The 27,032-nt window shown below is 40.6% G+C and overlaps 1 protein-coding gene across 6 annotated transcripts in view; it reads left to right on the top strand.

Moving 5' to 3' along the window:
* The window catches only part of DGKI (diacylglycerol kinase iota), a 451,310-nt gene that overhangs the window by 196,898 nt on the left and 227,380 nt on the right, over window positions 1-27,032 (top strand). For 5 of the 6 annotated variants that reach the window (XM_088018199.1, XM_088018200.1, XM_088018198.1 and 2 more), the window contains exons 7-8: window positions 16,524-16,595; window positions 19,824-19,940. In XM_088018199.1, coding sequence (XP_087874325.1) covers window positions 16,524-16,595; window positions 19,824-19,940 — 189 coding nt within the window. Of the gene's footprint in view, window positions 1-16,523; window positions 16,596-19,823; window positions 19,941-27,032 lie in introns of those variants that run through there. The other variant, XM_088018201.1, reaches the window with a different exon arrangement.

The following is a 27,032-nucleotide window of genomic DNA, read 5'->3' as shown; positions in this document are numbered from 1 at the left end:
TAAGATAACTGACTTTTTGGATCAAGCACTGGGATGAGCTGACCAGCGTAGCATTTTTGACAATAGAGAGGTGCAAGGAAATATTGGCTATCTGAGGAGTGTTGAGGGTGAGTGAGACTTAGAAAAAGTTTCATGAATTTTGCTGTTTTGACCAGTGCTGGAAAGAAAATATCATATTGTAGCATCAGTTACCAAGTTTTTCTTTGGAAGGCTACCTATCTCTGCTTCAAGGGAATGGCCTTCCATTATAACTGGTATTATCTCCTCAGTTCACAGTGACCTTTAGTTGGTTCCTTTCTAGCCTGTAAAGAGGACCGATGAAATAGGTTGAAAGGAGAAGGAGGTAAAAGGAAGATGAGGAGAAGGAGGAAGGAGGAAGGGGGAGTGGAACGGTTCTTACTAGCATTTTACATGGTGAGGGAGAAGGAAGTCAGCCCTCTAGTCTTATGTGGTCTTCCTTCATTGGGTCCATCTACCCTACTCTTTCTGGTGTTGCCTTGGGGCTTGTGGACTTTCTCTTACTTAGTAGATTGTAGACTCTCTTCAACTCTCCCATGAGAGAGAGAGAGAGAGAGAGAGAGAGAGAGAGAGTGTGTGTGTGATAGAAGAAACAGGTATTTAGGCATATCTAGCTTTGAGGTTAGAGATGGGAAGGGTAGGAAGGATCTGGACAAACAAGCTCTTTGCCTTGCAAACATATCTTCACTGGGCAGCCTAGTAGCTGACGCTCCCTCAGTAACTTTTTTTTTTTTTTAAAGATTTTATTTATTTGAGAGAGAGAGAAACGGCATGAGACGGGAGAGGATCAGAGGGAGAAGCAGGCTCCCCGCTGAGCTGGGAGCCCGATGTGGTACTCGATCCCAGGACTCTGGGATCATGACCTGAGCTGAAAGCAGTCGGCTTAACCAACTGAGCCACCCAGGCGCCCACCCCCAGTAACTTTTAAGCCATAATAGAGTTGGAGGAATTTTATTAAAAGAAAATCAATAAACATATTTTGTGACAGGTATCCCCTAGTGTCACATTATGCTCCCTTTTCTGGCCTTGTCTTCTGTTGGCAAGGTCAACCAAATGGGGGAAAACTGGACTGTTTGTACCCTGAGTTGCTGTGACCATGTCTCCTTTGCTTCCTCTGTTCTCAGGCAGCAATCTTGGCGTGCTCACAGCTCTCTGCACATCATAGCTATTAGCTGAGAAGTCAGTGATTCCCAACTTTTCACATAATGTTCCCATAATAATGTATTACTATATTCATCCCCTGTGTATAATCCAGCTGCTCACAGCTTTTCAGAGACTCAGGCAGTTATGGGGTGGGATGGTCTTAGACCTGTGTCTCTTGCTGGACAGTAAATAATCCTTCTTTGGATCCTGGCTTGTACTCTGGATTAGAGGAAAGCTAGTGGCTCTATTTCCATTTTATAGATTAAGGGATTGGAAATTCATTTCAAACTTTGCTGCTATGCTTAATTTTCATAAGTAGGGTTGTACATTCTTACATATTCAGGGATTCTAAACCATCACACACCCTCCAACACACACATACACACATATCCTATATACATTATTCATAATTTACCCATTGGGATGGGGTGAAAAACAATCACTTCACTTAACAAAACTTTTTTTTCCCAACTGCTGGTTTGCAAACTTTTGGGGTTGTTAGGGAGTGTTTATAGTTAAAGATGTTGTGATTTCAAGTTCTACTTTTAAAAATCAGAATAAAGTAAATATTTGGACTGAATTTCTCTTGAGCCTTGAATATGTGTTTGGCTAAGTGTGTGTGGCACTTGAAAGATATCAGATGAGAGAGCTCGTGATTCAGTTGCTCAGTTGCTTTAACATTTGCTGACTACCATGAGCTGCCATGTTTATGAACATTATATAATTTCACATTGTTTTCATCCATAGTCTTGTATTACATAAGAGTTAGGGTTTAGGCAGAAAAGAGGTAGCATACTCAAACTTAAATCATGTATTTGATGAGTGTTTAATAGAGAGAAGATTTAAAATGTGTGAGCAGAGTATGGAGAAACTACAAGGGATAGTGAAGAACTCAGCAGGAGCCATGGCCAAGTCAAGTCTGAAGAGGTGAGGGGGGAGATGGAGAGAGCCCCTTCACAGGAGCTGTAACTTTTAGTCACAAGGTCAGCCTAGGTGACCTACCAGCTGGGGGAATAAATACCCCAACTTCACTTACCTTCAGTACCTCCAGTGGCCAAATCTAGCAGAAACCAGACCACAAGGGGCATTGCTGAGGCAACCCATGAAAGTCAACTTTTTACAATGAGATGTGGGATAAAGAAAGAGAGTGGATTTGGAGAGGCGGTGGGATTGATCTAGCACATATTGCTTAACACAAAACTGTATTCAGTCAGTGATTAAAGGAAGGATGTGTACTTATTCCGCAAACCTATCTCTTACTGATCTGCACCACATCTACACATTCATTCAGTCAAAATTCACTCAACATTGAGTTATCCACAGTACTTTAAAAAAATCAATATGCAAAGAAAAAATATACTCATGATTCTGGCTAATTTGACCTTTCATTTTTGAAGGAACCAAGCCTCCAAACCCAGCTGTATGGTAATTGTGAAAATATGCTTGTAAATCATAATTTGAGCCCTTATCTTTTATTTCTTCATTTGGAAACACATGTAAGAGTCCTAAAAATAGATGAGCTGGCTTTTTGAAACTCAGAATTATAAACTTCCAAACACCAAATCTTGAAAGCAGTTTTTAATACAACAATACGTAGTTAAACTTTGGTCTGCATTTTTGGTAGCTTCCAGTTCTCTAACCAAACATGCTACATCATTTTGAATTATTTGTCTGTAGAACATATATGCTATTATATATAGTTTAAACTAAAGAGCGTAGCACTAATTAAATGGGAAAATGTCAAAACTCTTTTTTTAAAATTTTATTTATTTTTATTTGACACAAAGACAGAGATAGAGAGCACAAGCATGGGAAGCGGCAGACAGGCAGAGGGAGAGGGAGAAGCAGGCTTCCCGCTGAGCAAGGAGTCCGATGTGGGACTCGATCCCAGGATTCTGGGATCATGACCTGAGCCGAAGGCAGACACTTAACGACTGAGCCCCCCAGGCACCCCAAAACTACTCTTTACTATAAAGAATATTATTAACAACTAATTTAAAGTGAATTTATGGTATAATGTCTAAAATATATATATTTAAAGGAAGTATATTTAATAGCAGTTTTTTTATTGCTAAAAGAATAAAAATAAAAGTTTTTTTTTATTGCTAAAAACCAATAAAGTGGCTAAAAACATTCCATAGGGTATGGTTGAGATATTCTATGAACAGTGAAAAGGGATTAGAGAAAAATAATGGAGGTAAAATGAAAATAATGGAGCATACTGACCTGGGATTATGAGACATGTTCCCTCACCACCTTAAAGCACCATTCTCCACTAATCTGAAAATGTGTGTGCCCTGGGGTCAGCTGTCAAGAGACCCTGCAAGGTTAGGAGCAAGGAACGGAAGTTCAAGAGTGAGGATCTATGCACTGGTTAGGCAGGTTTAGTTATTTGCCTGTGTGTTTGCTATAACAGGGGAATCTTCTGCCTTTAACCTCAAGAGGATCAATGAGGAGGTGTAGAGTGGGTAACACAACCAGGGCAAAGACATCAAGCCTCTCCAGTAAGCCTCTGCCAACATAGCTCCTGGGAGCCCGGCTTTCCTTTCTGTCCTTGGCTGAGTATCAAGAAAGGAGACAAGGGCAATCAGTATTCTGCTCTCTGCTTCTATGCATTTGACTGTTTTTGATTCCTCATGTAAGTGGTATCATATAGTATTTGTCTTTCTGTGTCTGGCTTATTTCACTGATCATAATGCCCTTCACATTCATCCAAGGAAGGGGAAACGGGGAAGTAATAGTCAAAGGGTACAGAGTTTCAGTTGGGTAGGATGAATGAAACCTTGAGATCTGTACAACAGAGTGCCTGTAGTGAACAACACTGTATTGTAGACTTAAAATGTTGCTGAGGGGGGGGTAGATATTATGTTAAAGGTTCTTATCACAAAAAACAACTAATGAGGACAGGAGGAAACGCTTGAAAGTGATGGACGAATTTATGGCATAGGTTATGGTGATGGCTTCATAAGTATATACTTATCTCCAGACTCATTAAGTCATACACATTAAATATGTACAGCTTTTTGGATGTCAATCCTACGTCCATAAAGTGGTTAAAAAAAGGAAAAAGAAAGGGAACAAGGGCTGAGGGCTCAGAAGCATTGCACTTCAGTCCCCAGGGGTTGAGTCACTCAGTTCTCACTCAGTTCTGTAGATCCATTTTGGTATGGCCACTTTTCCCTGGTCTTTGGCATGGTCAGTGTCCTGGGAGTTACGGCTCACGTGGTGCTCTGATCACTCTGATCCCTGTTGCTCTTTCTTCAGAAGTGCCTCACTGTGAAGGCACTAGGTTGGTGCAGAGGGAGGAGTTGAACTGCAGAAAGGATGCCCCAGTGGGTAATCTGGGTGCCAAATAGATTCTTCTTGCCTGCCTTGTCAGATAACAACTGTACCTCCACCTAATGATCAGGAGCAATTACTACTGCCAAGATGGTGACTCCTTCCTGTGCCTGCTACTCTCTTGACACAAAGATCCCAAAATAACTGGCCTAGTGGTAGTTTAAGCTTTTAAGGGCCTCCTGTTATGTCCCACAGTGGAGATGTTCCCCATCTGGGATTCAGACCCCCAGAGCCCAGAGTTCTGGGGATGGGAAACACAAATTCCCCAAGTGGGCCAATGGAAATGATGGAAGGCAGGGCTGTTCCTACTCCTTGGGGTCTACATCCACGTATTTTACCCTGGAAACAACAGCACTGTGGAACGACCATGGATTTAGTGAGTACGCTGAGCCTGGAGAGTGGTGTTCATAGGGTATTTTCTGAAAGCTAGATTCTATTAACATCTTCAAAAGCCATTCCAACTCTCTGTTAGGCCTGTGGCTCCTGGATGGTGTGGGATGTGATATGACCAGTATATTTTATGGCTGTGTACTCACTTCTGCACCTCTGTTGTTGTAAAATAGTTTCTCCAGTCCGACACAGAGTTATGCAGACTCCTGTGTTGGTGGGTCACATACTCTGTAAGCCTTTGCATAGTGGTGCCAACCAAAACCCAGCAGCAGGGAAAGGTAAGCCCATACCCAGAATGTGTGTTGATTCCAGTCAAGATCAGTTGCTGCCCCTTCCACAGTGGAAAGGATTCAGTGAGATCAATTTACCATCAAGTAGCTGGTTATTCCCTTTGAAGGATGGTGCCATACTGGGTGCTCAGCCTTGGTATCTTTTGCTGGCAGGCTAGACATTCAGCAGGGGCAGTGGCCAGCTCAGTTTTGGTGAGTGAAATCCCTTGCTGTTGAACCCAAACAACATTCACGCTGCTATCATGGCAACTCCACAGGAGTCCATTGTGCCATGGATGGCTCATGACAGTGTGGAGTCCGTGTTACTATGTCTAAGTTTTTAGTTCTTATAAAGTGAGAGCTCGCTGGTGGATATTAATATGTAATACAATGATCTTCACTCCTTGTACTTACTCTCGTATGTTCATCCACGTGCCTCTTCCCCACACCTCCCTGTTTCCTTCCAAGCCTCTGATCAACTAGCCAAGCCGTTCACCATTGCCTGTAAGTCATTATATATTCATATATCAGGCTATCTATCTTTTCACACAAAGTAGATGACCAGCTGCCCTACCTGAAGTTATGTTCATTGGGAAGATTTCTTCCTACTTATATTTCTCTGGGCCATTCCTGTGTAGCCACCTGTGACCTGGACTCATAGGCCAACTTGACCCAGCTGTAAACCAATCTCAGCTTTTCCCTCCTCTGTCAGTTGGTCATTAGGGACCTCCATATTTCCATAGGTGTGAGTCAAATGAGAGGCCTGGTACTATACGTAAGAGTGGATGATATGGGGAGTCTGAGTTATCTACTCAGACATCTTGTGGTCTTTGGAACTGCTCATGCCAAATCCCAGATGGTCCCAGTTAAATATAATGATGGATTGCAGCTGGGCCCACCCAACTTTATGGCTTGGTGATCTGACAGAACCCAGGTCATGACCTCCTGGTGATTTGTAGTCAGGTATTCTTCCAGCAGAGCAGAGTATTGAAGGAGCTGTTTGTTGAAGGATATGTGGTTCTCTCCTGCAGATGGCACAACCTTGTTTCAGAATCCAGTCCATGTTGTGATTCTCCCACTGGTGCTTGCCATGAACCCCACAGGGCATCTTTCCTCCTCCACAATATCTCTAGTAGCATGGAGCCATCTTGGTTGTAGGGCCCAAGTGATAGGGGTACTTTCTTTGCAGACTGGCTCTGGGTGCAGGGCTGTTTTCTGCTCTGGGTTCTACTCTAAGCTGGAAGCATTTAATGTCATCCAATAAATGGATCAAGGCAGTATTCCTCAGTGTAGAGTATCCTGCCTCCAGAATTCAAAGAGAAATACACAGTGCTGTGCATCATTGCTAGTAGTCAAATTGTGAAAAGTAATAATCTTTCCTTTAGGTTGGACAGGATGTTCCTTCATGCCCTCGACCACTAAACCCTAGAAGCTTCACTGATGTGTGGGACCTCTCTTTTTTTGTAGTCTTATTAAGACCTCCAATGTATTTGCCATTTCTTGCCATCCATTTAGACATGATGTCATTGATACAGTAAACCAAGTGGTGTTCTGCAGAATGTTCGTATGGTTCATGTCCCTTCGCACTACATTTGGATAGGATGCTGAGGAGTTAAAAGCCCTGTTAACTCTACCAGGTGAATGTAAACAGTTTTTGATTCTCTTTTCGGAAAGGAATGGAAAATTTGCCAAGTCAGTGGCCCTATGTCATACACTCAAGGTCAGAAGATCCCTGCATTTAGATACACTGGGTTCAATTTGTGGTAATCCAGCATTATTCTCCAGTATAATGTCTGGTTTTATAAGAGCTCTGCTTGTGAATTAAATGGGGATATTTTGGGGACCACTACCATGGCTTCTTGTAGTCTTTAAGGATGGCATAAAAGGGGATAATGATTTTAAAAAACATAAACACATACCGTTGTCATAACTTAAAAATTAATCATTTAATATCACCTAGTGCCCATTACTTTTGAGAATGTGACATTGGTTTTGATTTAGATATGACCGGGAGGGTGGTTTATGGTTTCACTTGGGCTTTCTCCCTATGTCAGCTCTTGCACAATAGGCCAAGAAACCAATAATAGGAGTTCTGCCAAATATACCAGATATGTTCACTCTAATTACACAATGAGGGACCAGGGAAATTAATCCTGGTGGATTTGTGGAGCCAGTAGACTCTCTGTGAACCTGTCCAGGCCCAGGGCTTTATTTTTTTAAATTGTACCCTACTTTACATCCCTACTCTAACAGGGCGCCAAGATGTTTCTTCAAACACAGGTACTTGGGTATGCATATCAACTTGGACTCTTGTCCAGTAGTCTTTGGATTATTTAGACATTTCTGCCTCCCCAGTGTATAACTACCCGAGTAAATGTCTGTAGATCCTTTTAGTTAGAGGCTGGGGAAATGTTGCCATAGACCCTTGCTATGATGTTGCAGGATTTTTCTCCTGTGGACTTGCTCTCTATAATCAGTGTGTTTTATCTTTGAAAACTGGCTTAAGTCCAGAAATGAGGCAAAAGATTATGACTCTGTGGGAGCATTTGTCCTCATATCTCTTGATCCTCCGTTCTTAATTTCTTGTCATTGTATGGATTGAGCAATACTCATTTTATCTGATAATCCACCTTACCTCTAGGGAGGTCATGCTGTACTGACCATATCATAGCTCTCTGTAGGTCAAGCCCCCTTGGCTGCAACTTCAATCTTGTAGTAATTGTACTCACCTTGCTTCAGTGGTTAAGTGCTGTCATATGGTCCCTATTATTTGGGGATTCTGGAATCCCAGTTGCTGTCAGAATGCTCATTCCATAAGGCATTTCCTATCATCAGATCTAACCTACGGAGGAGAGCTTCTCAACAATGATGGTGTCCTTACCAGTTTTTCACTGCTTTTGTAAGGGGAGTATCCTTTGCATCCTCTTGCAGAACAGAGTCACTGATGGATTTTCCAGCTGTACCTAATACAGCAACTCTATCATGCCTATTTCTGTGAGATTTTCATCACTTCTATCACAGCAATTCTAAAATTTCTACTTAATATGAACCCTCTTTATTCAAGTTTTCAGAATGCCATTGAGTGTTAGCATCATCTTCTGGGGTTCCTGATAATGCACTAAATGCACTATTATAGAGGAGTGATCCCACATTGAGAGACTCCTTTATCCAACTTGATGTCCTGCCTCCTTTTATTCTGAACCCTCAGGATGCAGTCCCATATATACTTTCCTATTCCAGCTGCTACATATTGGGTATGTCCTGCAGCCAGATCTTTTGAGATTCAGTCTGTTCTTTCTTAGTGCCTATATACCACCCTGGCAGAGCATGTTGATGTGAAAGGTTATTAGGCCATTTGAAATACTACCAGGAAGAGTAATGTAATATTAGGTGGTGTTTGAAAACTTGAACAACAACAACAACAAAAAAAACAGTCCTCATTAAGTCGAATAGAAATGCCAGAATTGCTGTGATAGAGAAAGAGACGATCAAAATCTCACAGAAACAGTGGCTCTATTAGATATAGCTGGAAAATCCATCAGTTGACTATTAAACCCTTAAAATGGAGTCATAACTATTTCTAGACAGCAGAATCCTTTCTTTCTCTAAAGGCATACATTATATGGTGATATTACTTTGACATAAATTTATGAAACCAGGAGAGGCGCAATTTGAGAATTTTGGCAAATTTTGTAAGTCTCTTTCTCAGCTGTCCGGGGGCTGTTATAGCAAAATAGCCTAAATTTGCACAAAAAGAAAGCGTAGTTAGTTCTGCCAGCAGAAGAGCATTTTCCTCAGTTAAGGGTAAAAGTACAGCCAATTATCTCCTGGAATGTCATACTGTCAGCAAGATTATAGATTATATGGCTTCTCTGAGAAGCTGCAATGATTTGTATTTGGTAACTGTAGTAACATCAGTCCTATCTTTGGGGAAAGTTGTTTTTAAACAAAACAACCTGCTTGGTGAATCAGTGTTATAATTTTATTGGTAAGTAGCAATCATGGGACAATCAGATGAAATTAATTTTCATGGATCATTATCATAATTGTAGCTGGTTATATCATTAGGAAAATACTTTCATAGAAAGAACTTCCCTGGTATTCTAGGACAAAGATACAGACCCAACAGTTAATGTTTTATATGCAGTTTGGGCCATATTGAGTATAACAGTAAGTATCTGTATAAAACATTTTTGTCCTAGAACCCAAATAGTCATAAAAAGATGAATTATAAATATCACAGTTAAAAATAGTTAACATGTAAATTAAAATGTAAATCAGTAGCCATTGTTATAGGCTTAATCTTAATTATTCCTTAATTGCAAGGTCCTGGGTTGCAAGCCGTCTGCTTCCATGAAGTCATCTGTCTCTGAAATGACTAAATTCTGGAAATCACATCTTAGACTCTCCATACAGTCTGACAAGTTCATGGTAGCAATGTTAACTTTACTAAGATGACTGTGCCCCAAATTTTGCTTCCTCAATTTATGATCTGTAGTTTATAGCAGGGGCCTTCAGATAAACTAATGGAAAAAGCAGAAACTATGAGGATAAGAAGACTAGCTCTGATTAATACATTGTAATTACCAGCAACATTAGAATGGAAGGACACAGAATGTTTTATTGAAAAATAATAAAGTGTCAATCTGTGTGTGTAAGTCAGCAATTATCCCAGAGCAAGAGCATATTATGGACAATAAAGGCATTGATAAATTTTCAGAGCCTTTAATTAATGCTGTAAATTGTATGATAATTAAACCCAAGAGACAAGAATTTAAGATTTTTCGAAGGTAATTCTAATAAAGCCACTGTAGATTCATAATTTGCAGCACTGTCAGAAGTTATAAAAACATTGCTTCCTACAATTTCATTTAGAAAGACTTCATTTATAATTCATTTGAGATGACCACGTAGATTTACATTTTGAAAATCTTGGTATTCATACAAATTTTAGCTTAAGACTAGCAAAACCAAGGTAGGAAATTTAGGAAGTTCAGGTAAATTAGATTTTCTATGAGTAAATAAGCTCTAATGTTGCATAAACTAGAATATTAATGATGCCATTTTTTTTAGTATTTTTTGGTTTCTTACTAAAGTACAGTTGACACAATGTTGTATTAGTCTCAGGTACACAACATAGTGATTTGACAAGTCTATATGATCACAAGTATAGCTTCCATCTGTTACCATACAACGCTATTGACAAATCATTGACTGTATTCCCTATGCTGCACCTTCTATTCCTGTGACTTATTGATTCCCTAACCGGAAGCCTGTACCTCCCACTTCCCTTTACCTGTTTTGCCCATCCACCCACACCCCTGTCCTTTGGCAACCACCAGTTCTCTGTATTTATGGGTCTGTTTCTGTTTTTTGTTTGCTCATTTGTTTTGTTTTTTAGATTCCCCAGAGAGTGAGATGATACAGTATTTGTCATTCTCTGACTTAAGCATAATACCCTCTAAGTCCATCCATGTTATCTCAATGGCAACTTCTTTTTTATGGCTGGGTAATAGTTCATATTCTTTTTTATGGCTGAGTTCCTTTTTCTGACTATTTGTGGTGTGTGTGTGTGTGTGTGTGTGTGTGTGTGTGTGTGTGTGTGTTTACATCTTTATCCATCCATCAGTGGACACTTAGGTTGCTTCTATATCTTGGCTATTATAAAGCTGCACTAGCCATAAGGGTACCTCTATCAATGCTACTAAATTTTCACTGTGAGAAGACCAAGAAAAAAGGCATATTATAAAAATAGCCTAATATCTACTGATTCACATTGTAGGCAAGGGTACACATGTGGAAGACTGGACTAAATAAGTTTGTTGAGAAGAAAAATCAACAACTTGTATGTTGGATGGTGACTTATGGTGGTTTTGTTAATTAAAGAGTGAAGGTTGTACTCTGGATAGGGCAGAATTGGTCTATGAGTCTACTGATAGTTGGTCAAAACAAGTGCCACTTTTTTTTAGTGGGGAAAAAGGTTTTAGATTGGTTAGATTAGATTGGTGTGGGTCCATGCTTGGGTCACTCAAAGGTCAAACAAGTGACATTTTTTATTGGCTAAAAAGATGTTTTCAATTAGGTTGGTGTGGGTCTACTTTGGGGTCAAAGGTCTTAGTTATTTATCAGCTTCAGCTGGTGGTGCTCAAATGTCATGGTTGTTTGTGAGCCTAAACTAGTTAAGTTAAAAGCATTTGCACTGAAACAGCACAACCAGTTTGCGATCTTTAGTGAGGTTCTGCTCTGATTGGAAACATTTCCTTTCTCATTGTATTAAATTGCTGTGGTATTTATATTCCATTGGATAAGCTTACGAGTGGTATAAGTTTTTAAAATTTCATTTTTATTTTTCTAGAAATAATGAACTTGCATCTGATGAACATTTTAGATATTAGATATAGAATGTGTAAAAGTACACATATTTTTCAAAAATTATAGAAGGAACTTGAGGAAATATGCTTCAGATTCTCTGGAGATAAATATTGACTTAGTCTTATAATCCCCTTGGGTTTTTGCCTTTTGCAATACTTGGTGAGTCTTGGACATGGGAGTGGATGTGCAGAAGTTTATTCTGTTTTTGTTGTTTAAAGTTTTGGAGGCAAGAGCAGTATCAACAATTCTGCTGGATAAAGTGAAGTCAAACAGAATCAGGCAGTGGTCAGGAGATTCCCTTATCCAACCTCAGTTAAATACATAAACAGTAAAATCATTTGTTTGTTTCAAGTAAAGCCCCCTCCCCCCCATTTTTTTCTAGTTTAAGCCAAGGCTATAGAACTGAGGGCCATTTGGTATATGCTCTAGATTGCAGAAGAAAAAGATACAGCAAAGCTTTAGCTGCTCAGAATAAATGTTGTTTAAACTTTATTCCAAGGACTCAATTTTATTAAAAAACTCAACCAAAAAAAAATGACCTTATCTCTCAGGGTTCATGGCATTTATAATTCTGAAGTCAGATCCAAAGCATCTGACCTCACATTCCTATTTTACTCTTTGATAGTGATGAACAAAATAGTCCTTAAAAATCAGAGTCAGCTGATATTCAGTAAGGGCATCTGTCAGTACCATAATATTAGACTTGGGCCAGCATTTAAAAATGGGTAATTAGGAATCTGGCTCTTTTTGCTGTGCTGAGATCCTGGCCAAAATCTCCCCATTGCAGGTGGTCTGTGGGAACTGGGTTCATGAAGGCTTTGATGTGGTTCTATTTATGTCTCTATGTTAGACAATAACCCTGAAGCCACAGCTCCTGTGACTCTGCCAGACTAGCATCCAAAACAAAGCACAGACCTCGTTTCCAAGGGACCCACCACAATTCCGTATGAGCACAGTGCCCAGAGCCCTAGTTGTCGATGGCCTTATTGTTTGTTTCTGCTATCTGCCTGGCTGCCGGGACGACAGTGGACGGTGTCTGTTTCTCGCTGAAGCCAGAAGGCCAAATGCAGTAGAGGGAGGGGCTGATACACATGCTCTGTACCATTAAATAGAATATTGCTGGTCCTATTAGTCACTGGAGGGCTCCGTCGGCAAGGTGGTGGGACAGAGTCCTGTTGATAGGTCTTAGCAATAAAAGTATTGCTTCATTTATATTTCCTGGGTTATAAATATCTCTCCAGTACACTGCCTCATTTGATACTTAAAACTATTTTGTGGTATAGGAGAAGTTTGTATTTTTATTCTCATTTTCAGGTGAAAGGAGAAATTTGGAAGGGTTAAGTGATGTGCCTCCAATCACCAGGCCAATAATTAACAGGTCCAAGAACTATTCCCAGCTTTGCCATCTCTCCATCAGCTTCTATTTGATCTTCGATCACCTGCTGTGTTGAATTGATAGAATAGTGGCTGTGTAATAGCATTTAAGACTCTCTTCACCAGTACATCTGACCCAGCAACATTCAGACTTCCAGTTGTGGCTACTGCTGTGACGTCACCAATTCTACGATACTGATTGTCAGCCATGCAGCATGTCGAGGTCACAGACTTAAAAAATGAAAATCAGAATCTTACTATGCTTGCCATGTCTATAGGGGTTGGAGGAAGGTGCAGTAAGGCACATATTTTCAGGTGGTTTGGGTTAAGTTTTTAAGGTCTGGATAGCATAAAATTTATAACTGGATCACATTGTGGTAGCAGTGACTTTCTTATTCAATTAGAAAATATACCATGCCTGTGATTTTCAAAAAACTATGCTGAATTGTAGAGACCTGTTAAGAAATATTATGGGCTGCCTGGGTGGCTCAGTCGGTTAAGCGTCCGACTCTTGGTATCAGCTCAGTTCTTGATCTAAGGGTCATGAGTTCAAGCTGTGCATTGGGCTCCACACTAGGCATGGAGCCTACTTGAAAAGAAAAGAAAAGAAAAGAAAAAAGAAAAGAAAAAAGAAATACTACAAGGACTTCTCTCCAAGAGTTCATAATTCCATTGGAGAGATAATTCATGTGCATATAAAATAACCAGCAACTTAGGGCACCTGTTCATTAATGCTAAGGGGAGGACCAGGTGGGAAGGCTTATAATTTTGCAGGAGCATCACAGTGAATCGAGGGGATCTTAGAAGACATGGATTTTCATAGTGGAAGTAAAGTCTGATGCTGTATGTGAAATAGTGGTAGGCATTCTAGATGATGGCTTGAGGATAACAGAGGAAAAAAATGGGCAAAAACATGGAAATGAATAGAGCATGTTGGAAATATAATTAAATCCATCCCACTAAACAAGAATTTACAATAGTGAGGGTTGGGAGATTGATGTACAAATGTTGGGAAGATTAAGGATGGCTCTAAATGCCAGTATGATAGTTGATTCTGTAATCTTGAAGAAAGTAGTTATTTGGGTATTTTGAGACAGACACTGATACGTAAGAAGTAGCTTTTTCCCTGGTGGCTGCGCCCAGGATAGACTGAAGAACCAGGGGGAAACAGACTACCCCGGGAGAAAGAAGTTAGCAAATGGAGCTAACTTTGCCATCTCTCCATCAGCTTCTATCGGATGTCCCGATGTGAAGTGACCCATCAGTGGGGCCTGAGGGCTGCTGGCTGGGAGGAGCAGGCTGGGGGGACCTGGTCATGCTGCCTCGGGGGTCCCTGGGCAGACACTGCACCCGCTTCAGTGTACTTGCTGTTCGCTACAGCTTCCTTCCTCACACACTCACAAATTGTTGCTATGGCCCTAAAGAGAAGCTTTATTCATCTCTCTCTCACCTGGTCCATCAAGAGTGGCCCGAGAGTTGATGGTGAACTTGGCAAACACCTCCCCTGTGAATTCATGCCTTCGTACTTGGTTCCATCTTATACCACATAGACCCATATTGAATTGAAAGGGCCGGGCTACCTAACCCTTTGGCCCCCTGACTTTGTGTCCTCTCTGTGAGCCCTTTCTGTCAGGCGGTTCTCACTCCCGGTGCTTGGGGATTGTGGGTTGTTGCTGGCCACACAGCAGCGACCACCACCCCTATCCTAATAATTCAGTCCATGTGTGTTTTGCAAACAGTGTGTCCTTTCTGTGGAAAACGACAGTATCGGTGACAGAAGGAAGCATTGTTTGGGGGAGAGGTGAGCGTGTTAGGATCCCCAAGACCACCTGTTCTGAAGATTCGCTAGGATTACTCCTAGGACCAAGGAAGTATTACAGCTGTGGTTTATTACAATGAAAGGCTGCAAAGCAAAATCAGCAAAGGGACAGGCACATGGGGCAAAGTCTGGAGGAAACCAGGTGCAACCTTCTGAAAGTCCTCTCCTAACAGAGCCACACAGGATGTGCTTAATTCCTCTGATAGGAGTTGTGACAGCACGTGTGAAATATTGTCTACTGGTCTCGTTAGAGGCTCAGTGCCCAGAGTTTTTACTGGGGACTGGTTACGTAAGCATGTTCTGCATGGCACATACCCAAATCCCAGACTCTCAAAAGGAAAGCAGGGGTTCAGCATAAACCACATTGTTTGTACCAACATTTTAGGTGCAGTGAGCCTCTCTTAAGTGTTTGGGGGAATAGGGGAACCCTCTTGAAATCCAAGTTTCTAGATGGCAGCCAAGGGCCAACCTTGTAAGCAGACCTTGTAAGGAGAGCGGTCTCCAGCCTGCTGGTTAACTCCTCTGCACTTGGAATGATTGTTAGCACTTCAGTTGCTGAGAAAGGGGTATTGATGGAGCAATGTTTCAAAATCCAGAGGAATCTGATGTTAAGTCATGTTTCTGGAAGTGAGGTTTGAGTTGGGGACAAAAGAAGAGGATTCAAGGAGGAACCACAGAGCCCAGAGGGCTGAAAGTGGTCCTGGTCTTCTGTCACATGCAGGAGACAAGAGAAGCAGATGGAGAACATGTGTTTTAGGAACCCAAGAGAAGGGAGAGGCTCAAAATGGAGGAAGTGCTCCATTGTACAGTGCTACAGATTGGTAGGAATCCTGGGGACTGCAAAAAAGTGCCATTGGGAATTCTTATAGTAATGTGTAAATTGATTTTTTTTCTTAAAATGATCTGTACACATTAAAACAAGACTTTTCCAGCCAGCACCTTAAAAGCTTCCCTGCCCATCGCATCTTTGTTTTCTTTTGATCACTTTACAAAATCCCTATTTCAATTTTTTTTTGTTATTGTCTTGCATTAGTTTATTTGGGTTTAGATGTCACAGGCAGATAGAAATGGATGAGCTTTGGGAAGGCTAAACAAAATTCTTTGAGTATTACTGCCCACTTCTCTCTGGTAATTATTTAAGGACAACAGCCGCCAAAAAGCATCTCTTCCGTTCTTGATGGAAAAGTAATTCTGTTTGTTCATTTAAGAGGATTGTGTTTGCTCTTCCATTAATCTCATTGCTGCTTGCTAGTGAAGGATGAAAATTGGGAAAGCTGCTTGTTTTGAGTCCCAAGGAGATGGTGAAAGTGTTTGAATTTCCTACAACACCCTTGGACTCTTCCCAGACCTTGACTTCTAGGTCCTAACTCTAATACTTAATTTCTCTTTTTCTGGGTTCTCAGATGTTAACATTGTGCAGCCCCTCTGAGATGGATGCCCAGCCTTCCAAAGAACCACGTGACCCAATAGCGGCTTTTCCTTTGCTTATAATAAAATCCTATCTGAACCACATTCATATGGGGAAAAGAAACAACTCTTTTTGTGGCTGACTTTGAGTAGTTAGTGGCACAGAAAATACTGGTGCCTCCTCTCACGCTCCAGATGATTCAGGAGTGGGAAGTTCTTGGATGGCAGAGGGTGGAGGACAGAAGTGCTGAATGTGGCATTTGCAGGACTTGAGTTACCTTGAGTGGTAGGGCCGCTTTTGGCCTTGCTCGCTTCATTGGACTTCAGGAGGGCAAATGCGTGCTGTGATTGAAGCCGTTTTAAATTCTCTATCTCTTGTCCTAAAATCCCAGGGCTTCCAGCAAAAATTCTCCTTCCACAGTAAAGAGATTGTGGCTATCAGCTGTTCCTGGTGCAAGCAGGCGGTAAGTTTGGGGACAAAGTGAAACAAAATGGGCTTATGTTTTATCACGGTAGACTTTTGTCATTATCCAAGTTGCTATCTATAAGTGGAAGGTTATTCTAATTTATGTATTATTTCTCTCATGTAGGATCCTTGAGGAAGAAAGATTAAAACTATAGAACTATAGCCTATATGACCTGGCAGAAACTATAGAGATCAATTAACCCCTTCATTTATATACACTGGAGCCTAGGATCAGAGACTGGGAAATCCTCCCCTGGTTCTAACCTGGGCCTAGAATCAAGGACTTCTCACCCCATAGATTGTATTTCTTCCCCTACACTGGATTGTTGATAACTCCTCTATGGTTGAAAGTTGCAACATTAGATAATCCCTCTAACACCAGAATCCAGCCATGTTGGTTCTTCTGTTTTTGATATGGGTGACTTTCTTACGGTGTGCTGTTGGGGTAAGGAGTGGTCTCGTACCCTTCTTTAGGCTTGGATATTATTACAGCTGTATGTATATTCATTGAAATGTAACTCTTCTTTACATTTGAGCATATATATTCATTAGGATCCAAAGGTAGTTTCCCTGTTTTCCTCTTTTATCTATCCTTTGTCCATTTTTTAACACCTCTCTTCCAACCAGATGGCTCATTTTCTTGTTTGCTTATGCACCTGTTTTTTTGTTTTTTTGTTTGTTTGTTTGTTTTTAACCAGACAGTGCTAACTCATGGGTTGACAGACTATGGCCCATAGACCAAATCTGACTGCTGCCTGTTCTTATAAATACCATTTTATTGGAACACAGCCATGCCCATCCATTTATTTATTGTCCGTGGCTTCTTTCATATTACAACAGCAGAGTTGAGTAGTTGCAACAGGGAAGTATGGCCCCCTTAAAGCTAAACTATTTACTATGTGGGCCTTTTATAGAAAAAGTTTGTGGAGCCTTGCTCTAATCTCTCAGTTCACCTACTTTGTTGAATGACTGTATAACTGGGACATAGAGTTCACTCATTGCGCAGACAGCCTGAAAAAAAAAAGGGCTGTGGTGTTCCAGGTAAGTTAAGGGTTTACAGGAAGACTTCAGCCCTCTACACACATCAGATTTAACTAGCCAAAACAGCCCATAGGGCAGGAGCAGATACATTTAGTTGAAACACATAAAATTAACATTTTTGTGGGTCAAAAACTTTTGAATTTGGGGAATTTTATAAAGTTTGACCTAATCTCTCTAGCATAATTTCCCTAGGCACCCAAGTCTCAGGAGAACCTACTGTTGCTAGATAGGGATGCATTGGTCTGGAAAGCTCAGTGCTCGCTGTATCCCTCTCCTGCCACATTTTCTAGGCATTTCCATCTCCTGTCAGTTAGTTTTTACATAAATAATCTTTGTGCTTCTGTTCAAGAACATGCTCACAAATGTGAGGTCATCCTAGTCCTTGAATGAAACTATACCAGCAAGGCAGTGTGTCCACCTGGAGAGAAAGAAGCTAATTCAGGTTCCAGGTATCCCTGACAGTATCTGTGCTGCTAGTTTCCCTGATCTGTTGAGGCCACACCTGTGGGAGAGCATCACTGGTGGTTTGAGCTCCTATGGACTTCGTCTGCTCCACCCCTGTGCTACCAGGCTGTGATGAGATAGGTTATCCAGGGTCTGTTAATTTGGGAACTCACTCCCACTTTACGTGGTGCACATGTTCTCTTGTCATTAATTCATAGTTCAGTTGAACCACATTGTAGGTGATTTTGCAAGAAGTAAAGATACAAAACATTTTAAGACAAATTACATTGGTGATATATTTTAACCCTCCAGGTAATCCCTTCTAGGATATCTGATGTCAAACAAGTGCTATCTATAGGCACTTTCTGCAGCAGGGGAAAAAAAATGTGTTCAAGAGCTGGTTTTTTGGGCTTTAGGCTCTGACTCCACCTTGTAAAAGTTAGGCACTTTTGGACATAACTCTTAGTCTGTTTAGATTGGCGATTACTCGGCTATAAGTTGACAATTGAAATGGGTCATCTCGGGGATCTTCACCATTTTAGAAATGCAATCAACATCCATTTAGGGATTTATTTGAATTGCTAAAAGAAAATCAATTTTTGAAGAAGGTAATTTAAATAATATTTTCTAGTATGTCACTGTTTGCAGATCACAAATAACTGGCCATAGGGGAAATTACTGACTTATTTTGCATTCATACCTAATTAGTAATTTGCTATGGGATCATGTGAGGATAGGCAGAAATGAAGACAAATTCCCTCTGTGACATAATTGGGGTGGCCATATTTGCCAGGTTTCCTGAGACAGACCTAATTTATGTTTGTTGTTCCAACATAATTATTAGCAGTGCTCCCTTTCATTCTTAAAATTGTTCCCATTAAGATGACAATGTATGGTTCCACTAAGTATAATACAGTAGAAATGGATGTTAAAGTTTTTAAAAATCACTGATTAAAACTTTAAGGCCCACAATTATTGTATAATGTGGATTTTGTTTACTAGGAAAAAATTGTTACCACACATCATTATCACTTTACACACAAAAGATGATGGTCACTCAGTCCATTGGTACAGAGCTAAACCACTAATTCTGGGGTATTGTTATGATCATCAGTCTACATTTACTTTCTTCCTTTCAAAAACAGGAAGCCTTTTAGACTTACCAAGTGTAGTTAGGGTCATCGTATTTTTTAGCAGCCCCAGACAAATCCAGCAGAGGCAATTTCTTCGTTACCTCTTGGATTAAGAACTCGCTAGAACAGACCTGCTGCTGCTTTCCTGGGTCTCCTAAACTAGAGGGACTACCTGGGATGGATTTACACCTATGATTAGAAAAAAGAAGGACAGGTGAGAGAGCCTGCCTTTCCGCTTGCCTCCATTGCCTCCCCGGCATTATCCCACATCAAGTCTGTGACAAGTGCAAGTCAAGTGCAACAAAATTATAGCCAGGGTTAGGATTAAGAGAACCCTTCGAGACCTCGTTATATAAATATCCCATTAAAAGCTTATAAAGTTTTAGCTGGCCTTGACCTACAAGATTGATTTCTTTATCGGTTTATAAAGTGGAATGAGTTCCAAATCTGGTCTCTCAGTTCTGGGGCTGTTTGGGTGGTGATAAGGAGCATGTGTCTTCCGTGTCTGCAAGGCTGGGTGAGTGCCTGTGTGCGCATGTTCTTAATTCCTTCTTGCTTTAGCGGTGCCCTTGGCCCAGGATTGTTTATTGGCCTATTTTTCTCCTCAGTTTCACAATAAGGTGACCTGCTTCATGCTGCATCACATTGAGGAACCCTGCTCCCTGGGGGCTCATGCTGCTGTAATTGTCCCGCCCACCTGGATCATTAAGGTGAAGAAACCTCAGGTAACTTCTGGGCCCCTGGTGCTGCTGGACCAGTACAGAGAAAAAGGAACTGCTGCTTCTTGCTTTTCTTGCCCTGACTCTTTTTTTGGGTTCCGAAAATCTCTGCTCTCTCATCCCCACAGCCCCATGCTGAGCTTCCCCAGTTCATCCCATTAGCCCATCACTTTACCGCAGCTGGGCTCTCTCATGGAACCAGCCTCCCTTTCCTGAAGAAATCCAAGTTCCACAGCAGGAATGGTTCCTTCCCCTTTATGTGCTAATGGTACTCACTTTGGGTGTTCTCCTAAGTTTGTTAAAGACTAGTAGTGGGTGCAGCTAATTCTTACACACCTCTCTTCTCTTCCAGCCTGGGCATCCCCAGGGAGTGAAGGTGAGGGCAAACTGTGCAGGCTTCATTGTTTGGTTGAGCTTACCACCACTTCCAACCTGAACGGCAGACTGTGGGTCATGACCTTCCTAAATACACAAGGCCTGCCCAGAGAGCAACACTCTTTTCTTAAGGCAAAGTAGAATTTATCCTCTTAATACCTAATCTCATTCTGTATTCAATTCTTGTTGTACATTCTGTCCTAGAGCATCTCTGCGATATGCTGGGAAACCATAGCGGTTTCTCAACAAGGTCATAATCTTTGATAGCCAAATTTCTACCTTCGTACCATACATCTTAGACCTTGAGCTCCAAGTTATGGGATGGCAGACTTGTAATGCGATGGTGGGAAAGATGATACCTCTCCTAGAGATGCAGCTACCGTATGATGGCCTATTGAATGTAATACCTTTAAAAGATATGGCAGTCCTACTTTATACGGTCTTCAAAATCATCATGCGGTTTATTCTCACTGACTCAGCTGTATTTAAAAAACTGGTGGATCAAGGACACTGTTTTGCTTTGTGTGTTTTTACATAAAGTTCAGCTTCTGTTGATGAGTAACATTTAGTAATAAGCTTTCCTAGTTAACAGTCCACAAAAGCCCTTGGGAAATCTCTTCCAGAGGCAAATGCAATATCTATTCATTAAAAAATGGAGAGCCTAGCTTTTTCATCTTACATTTTAGAGCTGTTAAATGAGTGGCCCAAGGTGATAGCAAGTGTAGTACTGCATTTGAAATTCAAGTACCAATTCCAACTTACCGTTAATTTAAAATCTCTAACCTTTTTACTTCTTTGGTTCCCCAACCCCTAAAATTCAGTAATCTCTCTAAGAGTGTTATATTAAATACTCAGTTAAATCAACATGTTTTCACTGAAAACCTTGATGGTAATAAGAAAGCTCCTAGGTATTGTGATGTAATGCATGATCCTTGTCCTGAAGAACTGTGTAGTTTTCTTAAGGAAAGATCAAGGAGAACCTCATGAAGGAGGTGAATTTTACTCTACCTCTTTAGAGATGGGTGGGATGTAGATCGATGGAGAAGAGAGGAAATAGCAGGCAGGAGAATGGCATGAGCAAGGGTGCTGTGTCCAAAATTATATTCATGAAGCTGTGAGACTAGTTTACACTACATGGGTGGTAGTGTATTTCTGTGATGTTGCTTTCAAAGGAATGGGGTAGCAGATTGTTCACTCTTAGTTCTAAGACTGATCAGTGAGTTCGGGAGCTATGCTTCTAATCCATCTATCATAAAGTTGTCCATCAGCCTTTCACCATTTTATCCATTGAAGATTATTACCTAAATCTATTCTATTAGGGGTTACCAAGAGGTGGTTTTCCCGATTTTTACTCTTCTTTATTTTCCTGCTGGTAATAAGGGAACTAAAAAATAAAGCTAACACATGACAGATGCTTGATTATTTACCTTTATTTGTAAATTTTCAGAATAATAAGTTGGTACCTTAGCAACGTTATTAGTTGGCTAAGGGTGGTGGTGGTGGTTTTCAGAGCATATCATTATGAAGTGTCAACTTACCTTATGTGATATATAAAATATATGATATTTCAATCCATTGGCATCATTTTTATATTCATATTGTTTTATCTTTGACCAGTAAGACCCCCTTTCAGATGGCTCTTGTCTCCATTTTTCATGAGCCATGAGGGTTTTGATGACTTCCTTGGTTTCAGGAATCATACCATGTTCCAGGATCATCTTATGTATTTCCTGCCTATACCTGGAAGCAGCCATTTCTCTGAGGAATCTTGGTTACTTTTAATGGTGAATGGTATTACAGTTCACAGTCTAGATGCTAAAGTCCATATTGATTTCATCACACACACACACCTTTTTATTGTCCTTCTCTGATTCAGAAAAGTGTACTAATAAGAATAAGAAAAACTAACACATATGGAATGCTTTTATATGTATTGGGAAATATTTTAAGTACTTTACATTCAGTATCTCATTTTACCATCAAGTACCCTCTGAGGCAGGTATCCTATTCCTATGTTGTAGGTGAGGAAAGTGAGAATTAAAGTCAAATAAATTACCTGGGGCCATATAGTTATTAAATAGTTTGAGGTGACATTTGAACCTAGGAATTCTGATTCTGGAAACCAAGTTCTTAATGATATGTCCTGCTGCCTCACTGTCTTACTATAGCAAGCCTTGTTGAGTCACATACCTTTAAAAATTTTGTAGTCCCTCCTCCTATGGGCCCCCAAAAGAAATAATCTAATACATTAATTAAATTCCATTTGAAAGCCAGTATATGATGAGCGTGGGGGACAATACAGTGGTTAGGAGCTCTAGCTTATGAGCCAGCCTGCCTAGATCCTTAAACTGGCTCTGCTGTTTAATGACTTGTATAATCTCAAAGAATTTAAACTCTTCAGCTTCTCATCTGCAAAGTGTAAATACTAGTACCTAGTTATAGGGTTTTCATGAGGACTAATGAACTGAAAAAATAAAAATAAAGCACATAAAACAGCACCTAGCCCATTGTAAAACTCAAAGGTTAGCTCTTGTTATTTTCCTTGTTGAGTACAGGGTATCAAATGAAGTTCTACATCAACAGATGAAAACCAATAACAGAAGTTATTGTTCCCTGAGCCATCTGTATTACACTGAGAGAATAAGGGGAGAGAAGGATTCTCATGGGGAAAGAGGCAGAGTAGGGGCCACAGCCTGGTGTCAGGTGTGCTCTCAAGTGGCATCTCAACCTGTGCCACTGTAACTGTTGTATTTTACACTGTAGTGGGATTGTGTGTTCACTAGCATGATCTTTATCCCATGGCAGAGAGTTAAGAGCTATTCATTTACTGAATTGAAGAACCGAAGAAGACACCGTGAGCATCCACAACCAGAAAGTGAAAGGAGGTAGAGAATCCTGCAGAACAGGGAGCGGCCTCTCGTAGCACAGAGTTTCATTATGAAAAATGGAAAGAAATATAGGGAAATCATCAGTGTTAAATTCTCTAGGCATTAAAAAATAACAAGGATTGAGAAGAGTCTTTGTGTTTGGCTCTAGAGCATTGATGACCATCAAAACTATAGTTTGTAGAGTGTGGGTGGCAAGCTGTTAGTGATGGCGTGGAAGCAGTGAGATTCAAGAATTCACTGGAGACATGGAGAAAGGCTAAAAAAAGAAATTGGAAATTAGATGGAGAACAGCAGACAAAATGTTTTTCCTACTTGTAGAATTTATGTATATTTTTTTCTGTATGTGAGGACACCGCTTAAAAACAAGAAGATATTCTTAACTGCATGACGTAGACATTTAACTCCATTCACAGATGCCATTCGATGCAGCAGGTAGGCCCACAGATTAAACAGATGTTCATTTGATGTCCACAAAGAATATCCTCCTTATGGGAGAAAATTGATACAACAGACTAAATCCCTGGGCAGGAAGTTCATAGGATTCTGGAAAAGGAATTCAGCCACATATAAATCCTTAATAAAAAAAGAGTGGTCTTCAGGTATCTGGAAGGTTTGCCTTGGTTGTCAGCATGCATCTTTTAGGACAGATATACACAGGGTGGTGATAGGAGGATGCCCCACAGGTTGGTTGGACCAGCCATGGTCTGTGAGAGGCTAACATTTCTAAGGCATTGAGTGGTGAGTGTGATCCGAGATGTAGGAATGAGGTAGAAATATGAAGAACTGAGCAATTTTGGTGGTGGAGATCGTTGTAGGTTAAACAGAAAATGCTGTTTGTGCTTGGTCTTGAAGGATGTGAGGGGACTCACTGGGAAGATGGTTGAAGAAGGACAACGCAAGTTTATTGAACATTCTGAGAACAACTGTTAAGGTGGATCACCAAATAAAGTCAGCTTTATTTGTGATGCTTGTGTCTAAAAAATGACTCTAAAGAGAAAGAAACCTACTTGAGTGTATAATGGTCAGGAAAAGCAGGTTGTAAAGAGGTGGAATTAAGTCGTATATTTTCCGTATTTGTTAAAAGTTCGCTGGTTCTGAGTAGATCATTGCTCTGGCACCCGCTGTGTGAAGCTTGGATGGTAAGGGGAACCAGGGCTGGTCTGGATGATTTGCTGGGTTTCATCACCAAATTATTTGGAGAGACCTAGAAAATAAGAGATGATGAAATTTAGATGACAGTCCAGAATTAAAAGAGAACCAAATTTTAAGAATCAAGCACAAATCTGTTCATATATTTAAAGACAAAGTTATATTTAATGTTACAGATGTCAGTGTTTCTCCTCTGGACTGAAAATGTTAGAGGATATTATTCTGACTGTATAAACAAGTTAAAGATGTTGAAATAGTAGTGCAAGTGCTTAGAGCTGATGGAGAATGACCCATGATACATGAATTTTTGTGGGGTCAAGTCATAGGAGACTAGAGGTGTGTCTTTTTAATAAATGACATCACTCTGCACGTAATACTTTAAAACTTGGCTTTCCTAGCTTAAAAAATATTGGGGAGAAGCCTGTATTACTACATCTAGATTTAATTCCTTTTTAAACATATATATATATATATGTGTGTGTGTGTGTGTGTGTGTGTGTGTGTGTATATTCCATACTATAAGTTTGTTACAGTTTATTTAGCCAATTCCCTACTGGTGGAGGTTTATATTGGTTCTAATAGTCTACTTATAAAAAATGCTGCAATCAACTCCTTCCTAGCCCGTGTGGGCTCTCTCCATGTTAGTCCTTATTCCTTATGATTGGATAATGTGAAAATGCTGGAGACCCAGGATATATAATAGCTAGGATCAACCATATCTCTCAAAATTGCTCCAGCCATTTCCTTTGGTCAATTCTAAAGGTTAGGCAGTACTTGCTATGATTTAACCAAATATGCCTGAGAAATGGCAGAGACCCTGTCCTTATCTTTTGGAAGTAGTTTTCTTTATTTCTCTGCTTGCCTATCCTCAGAACTTTTGTCCCAGTGGTGCAGCTAGAGCAGGGCAGCATGAGAACACTCACTAGTAGACGAAGTCCATGCCTCTCCTACTACCCATCAGAGTTTTTTCCGGTATACAATGGGGAAAGGCTTCATTTGGGATGATGGAGTGTGAGATATCTTCTCTTTAGAGCTGTTGTTATACCAGTCCTTTGTGATCCCATAACCTGGGAAAAGCCCTAAAGAGTATTAAGAAGTAGTTAAGTTTTATTCCCAGTTGAGTGACTTACCCATAGGCATTTTTTTTAAACAGCCCAGGAAGGGGTCCTGACTATGATAGAGACTTTCTTGGTAGGATTATTTCTGTAGTAAAGTAGTACTGCCCAATACCTGGTCCAAAAAAACAGAAGGCCTTTATCTATTCTTAGGACTTGAACATAACAGTGGGCACAAAATGTACAGGGGCCAAATGTTGTTAGAGTCTGAAAAATGCAAAGATCCACACGAGGGTACAACATTTCACTGTTGGGATGGTGTTCAACTTGCTAAGCAAACCCTTTGTATGACTGAGTTAGCTGCCCTTGATAACAGGGATGCTCTGTTGTAGAACACAGCACAAGTATTATTAACGGTTTCTTGAATAATACCACAGCAAGTCTACAAAATAACTTCTTGGAATAATTTTCATGTTCTTGAAAAGCATGCTCTTTTAATTCTCACAACAAGACTGACCCAGCTAGGCTGAGCAATATCTTAGATTAGCAAGACTGGCTGACTCGTCTTGTCATGGCTGAAACACAACCCAAATCTGCTTCCACATCCATCTGTTCCTCATTGGATAATGATACCTTCTAAAAGGAGTTCTGTGTTGAGACCGATATACATATTTACACATGAACAGAAGGAAGCCTCGATAATTTTGAGGTGTGCTGTGAAATCCCATACTGCTTATCTTTTGCTATTTGACTATAGGGCTGTAAGCTTACTCCGAGCTCACATAGAAGCATCCAGGGACTGTAAGTCAGCCACCGTGCTTCATCTGAGCCCTCTTCTTGTTCTGTAAGATGAGGAAGACCTCAAGGGCATTGAGCTCCATGAGGCTCAGAAGCCTTTGTATTTGCTACATCTGTGTGAAAAGGCCATTTTGTATGTCTGTTCCCTATTAGAGTTGAGTTTCTTGCCTGCTCTGTTTTCAGACATCAAGCCTTCCTTGGATGTGCTTTTCTAACTCTGTTTCCCAAACATGCTTGATCAGCAGAATCGCCTGAAAGAACTGGGATTTCTGTGATCAGGCAAGTTTAGGGAACGATCTTAGCCCGATCCATTAGACTATCTCTTAGAGCTTAGTTATCGAGTCCTGCCAGGAACCGAGGCCTATCGTGTGTTCCTGAAAGCACTTGGCTCCCTGCATGGCTCTTGGCAATAAATGAACTAAAACAACAAAAAAGTTAGGAGACAAGCATTCACTTCCAAAAGATCCTTTCCAGAATCAGGAAGAACTTAGTAAGTGTTGTGAATTATAATATTGATTCATTTCAACAATGATTTGAGTGCATACTATGGGCCAGGCATTGGTGCTCGGTGCTGGGGATATACAGCTGTGAACGAAGCAACTAACGTTTATGGAAGCGCTTATCATGGGCCGAGACCAAGCTAACTGCTTCACATACCTTTCCTCCTTTTAACTTCACAACTATCCTGTGAGGTAGGTATTATCACCTTCATCTTAAAATTAAGAAACTGTTATTTCAAAAGCTTGACTGACTTGGCCAAGGTCACAGATCTCGTAACGGGAAGACCCAGAATTACCACCCAGTGTGTCCGACTCCATAGCTCATGCTCCTTA

This window comes from Eumetopias jubatus, unplaced genomic scaffold (assembly GCF_037043125.1).
Source record: "Eumetopias jubatus isolate StellerSeaLion01/CBP00866 unplaced genomic scaffold, mEumJub1_p1.0 scaffold_14, whole genome shotgun sequence".
Classification (NCBI taxonomy): domain Eukaryota; kingdom Metazoa; phylum Chordata; class Mammalia; order Carnivora; family Otariidae; genus Eumetopias; species Eumetopias jubatus.
The sequence above is the reverse complement of the archived record's forward strand: the minus strand, read 5'-3'. Positions and strand labels throughout refer to the sequence as shown.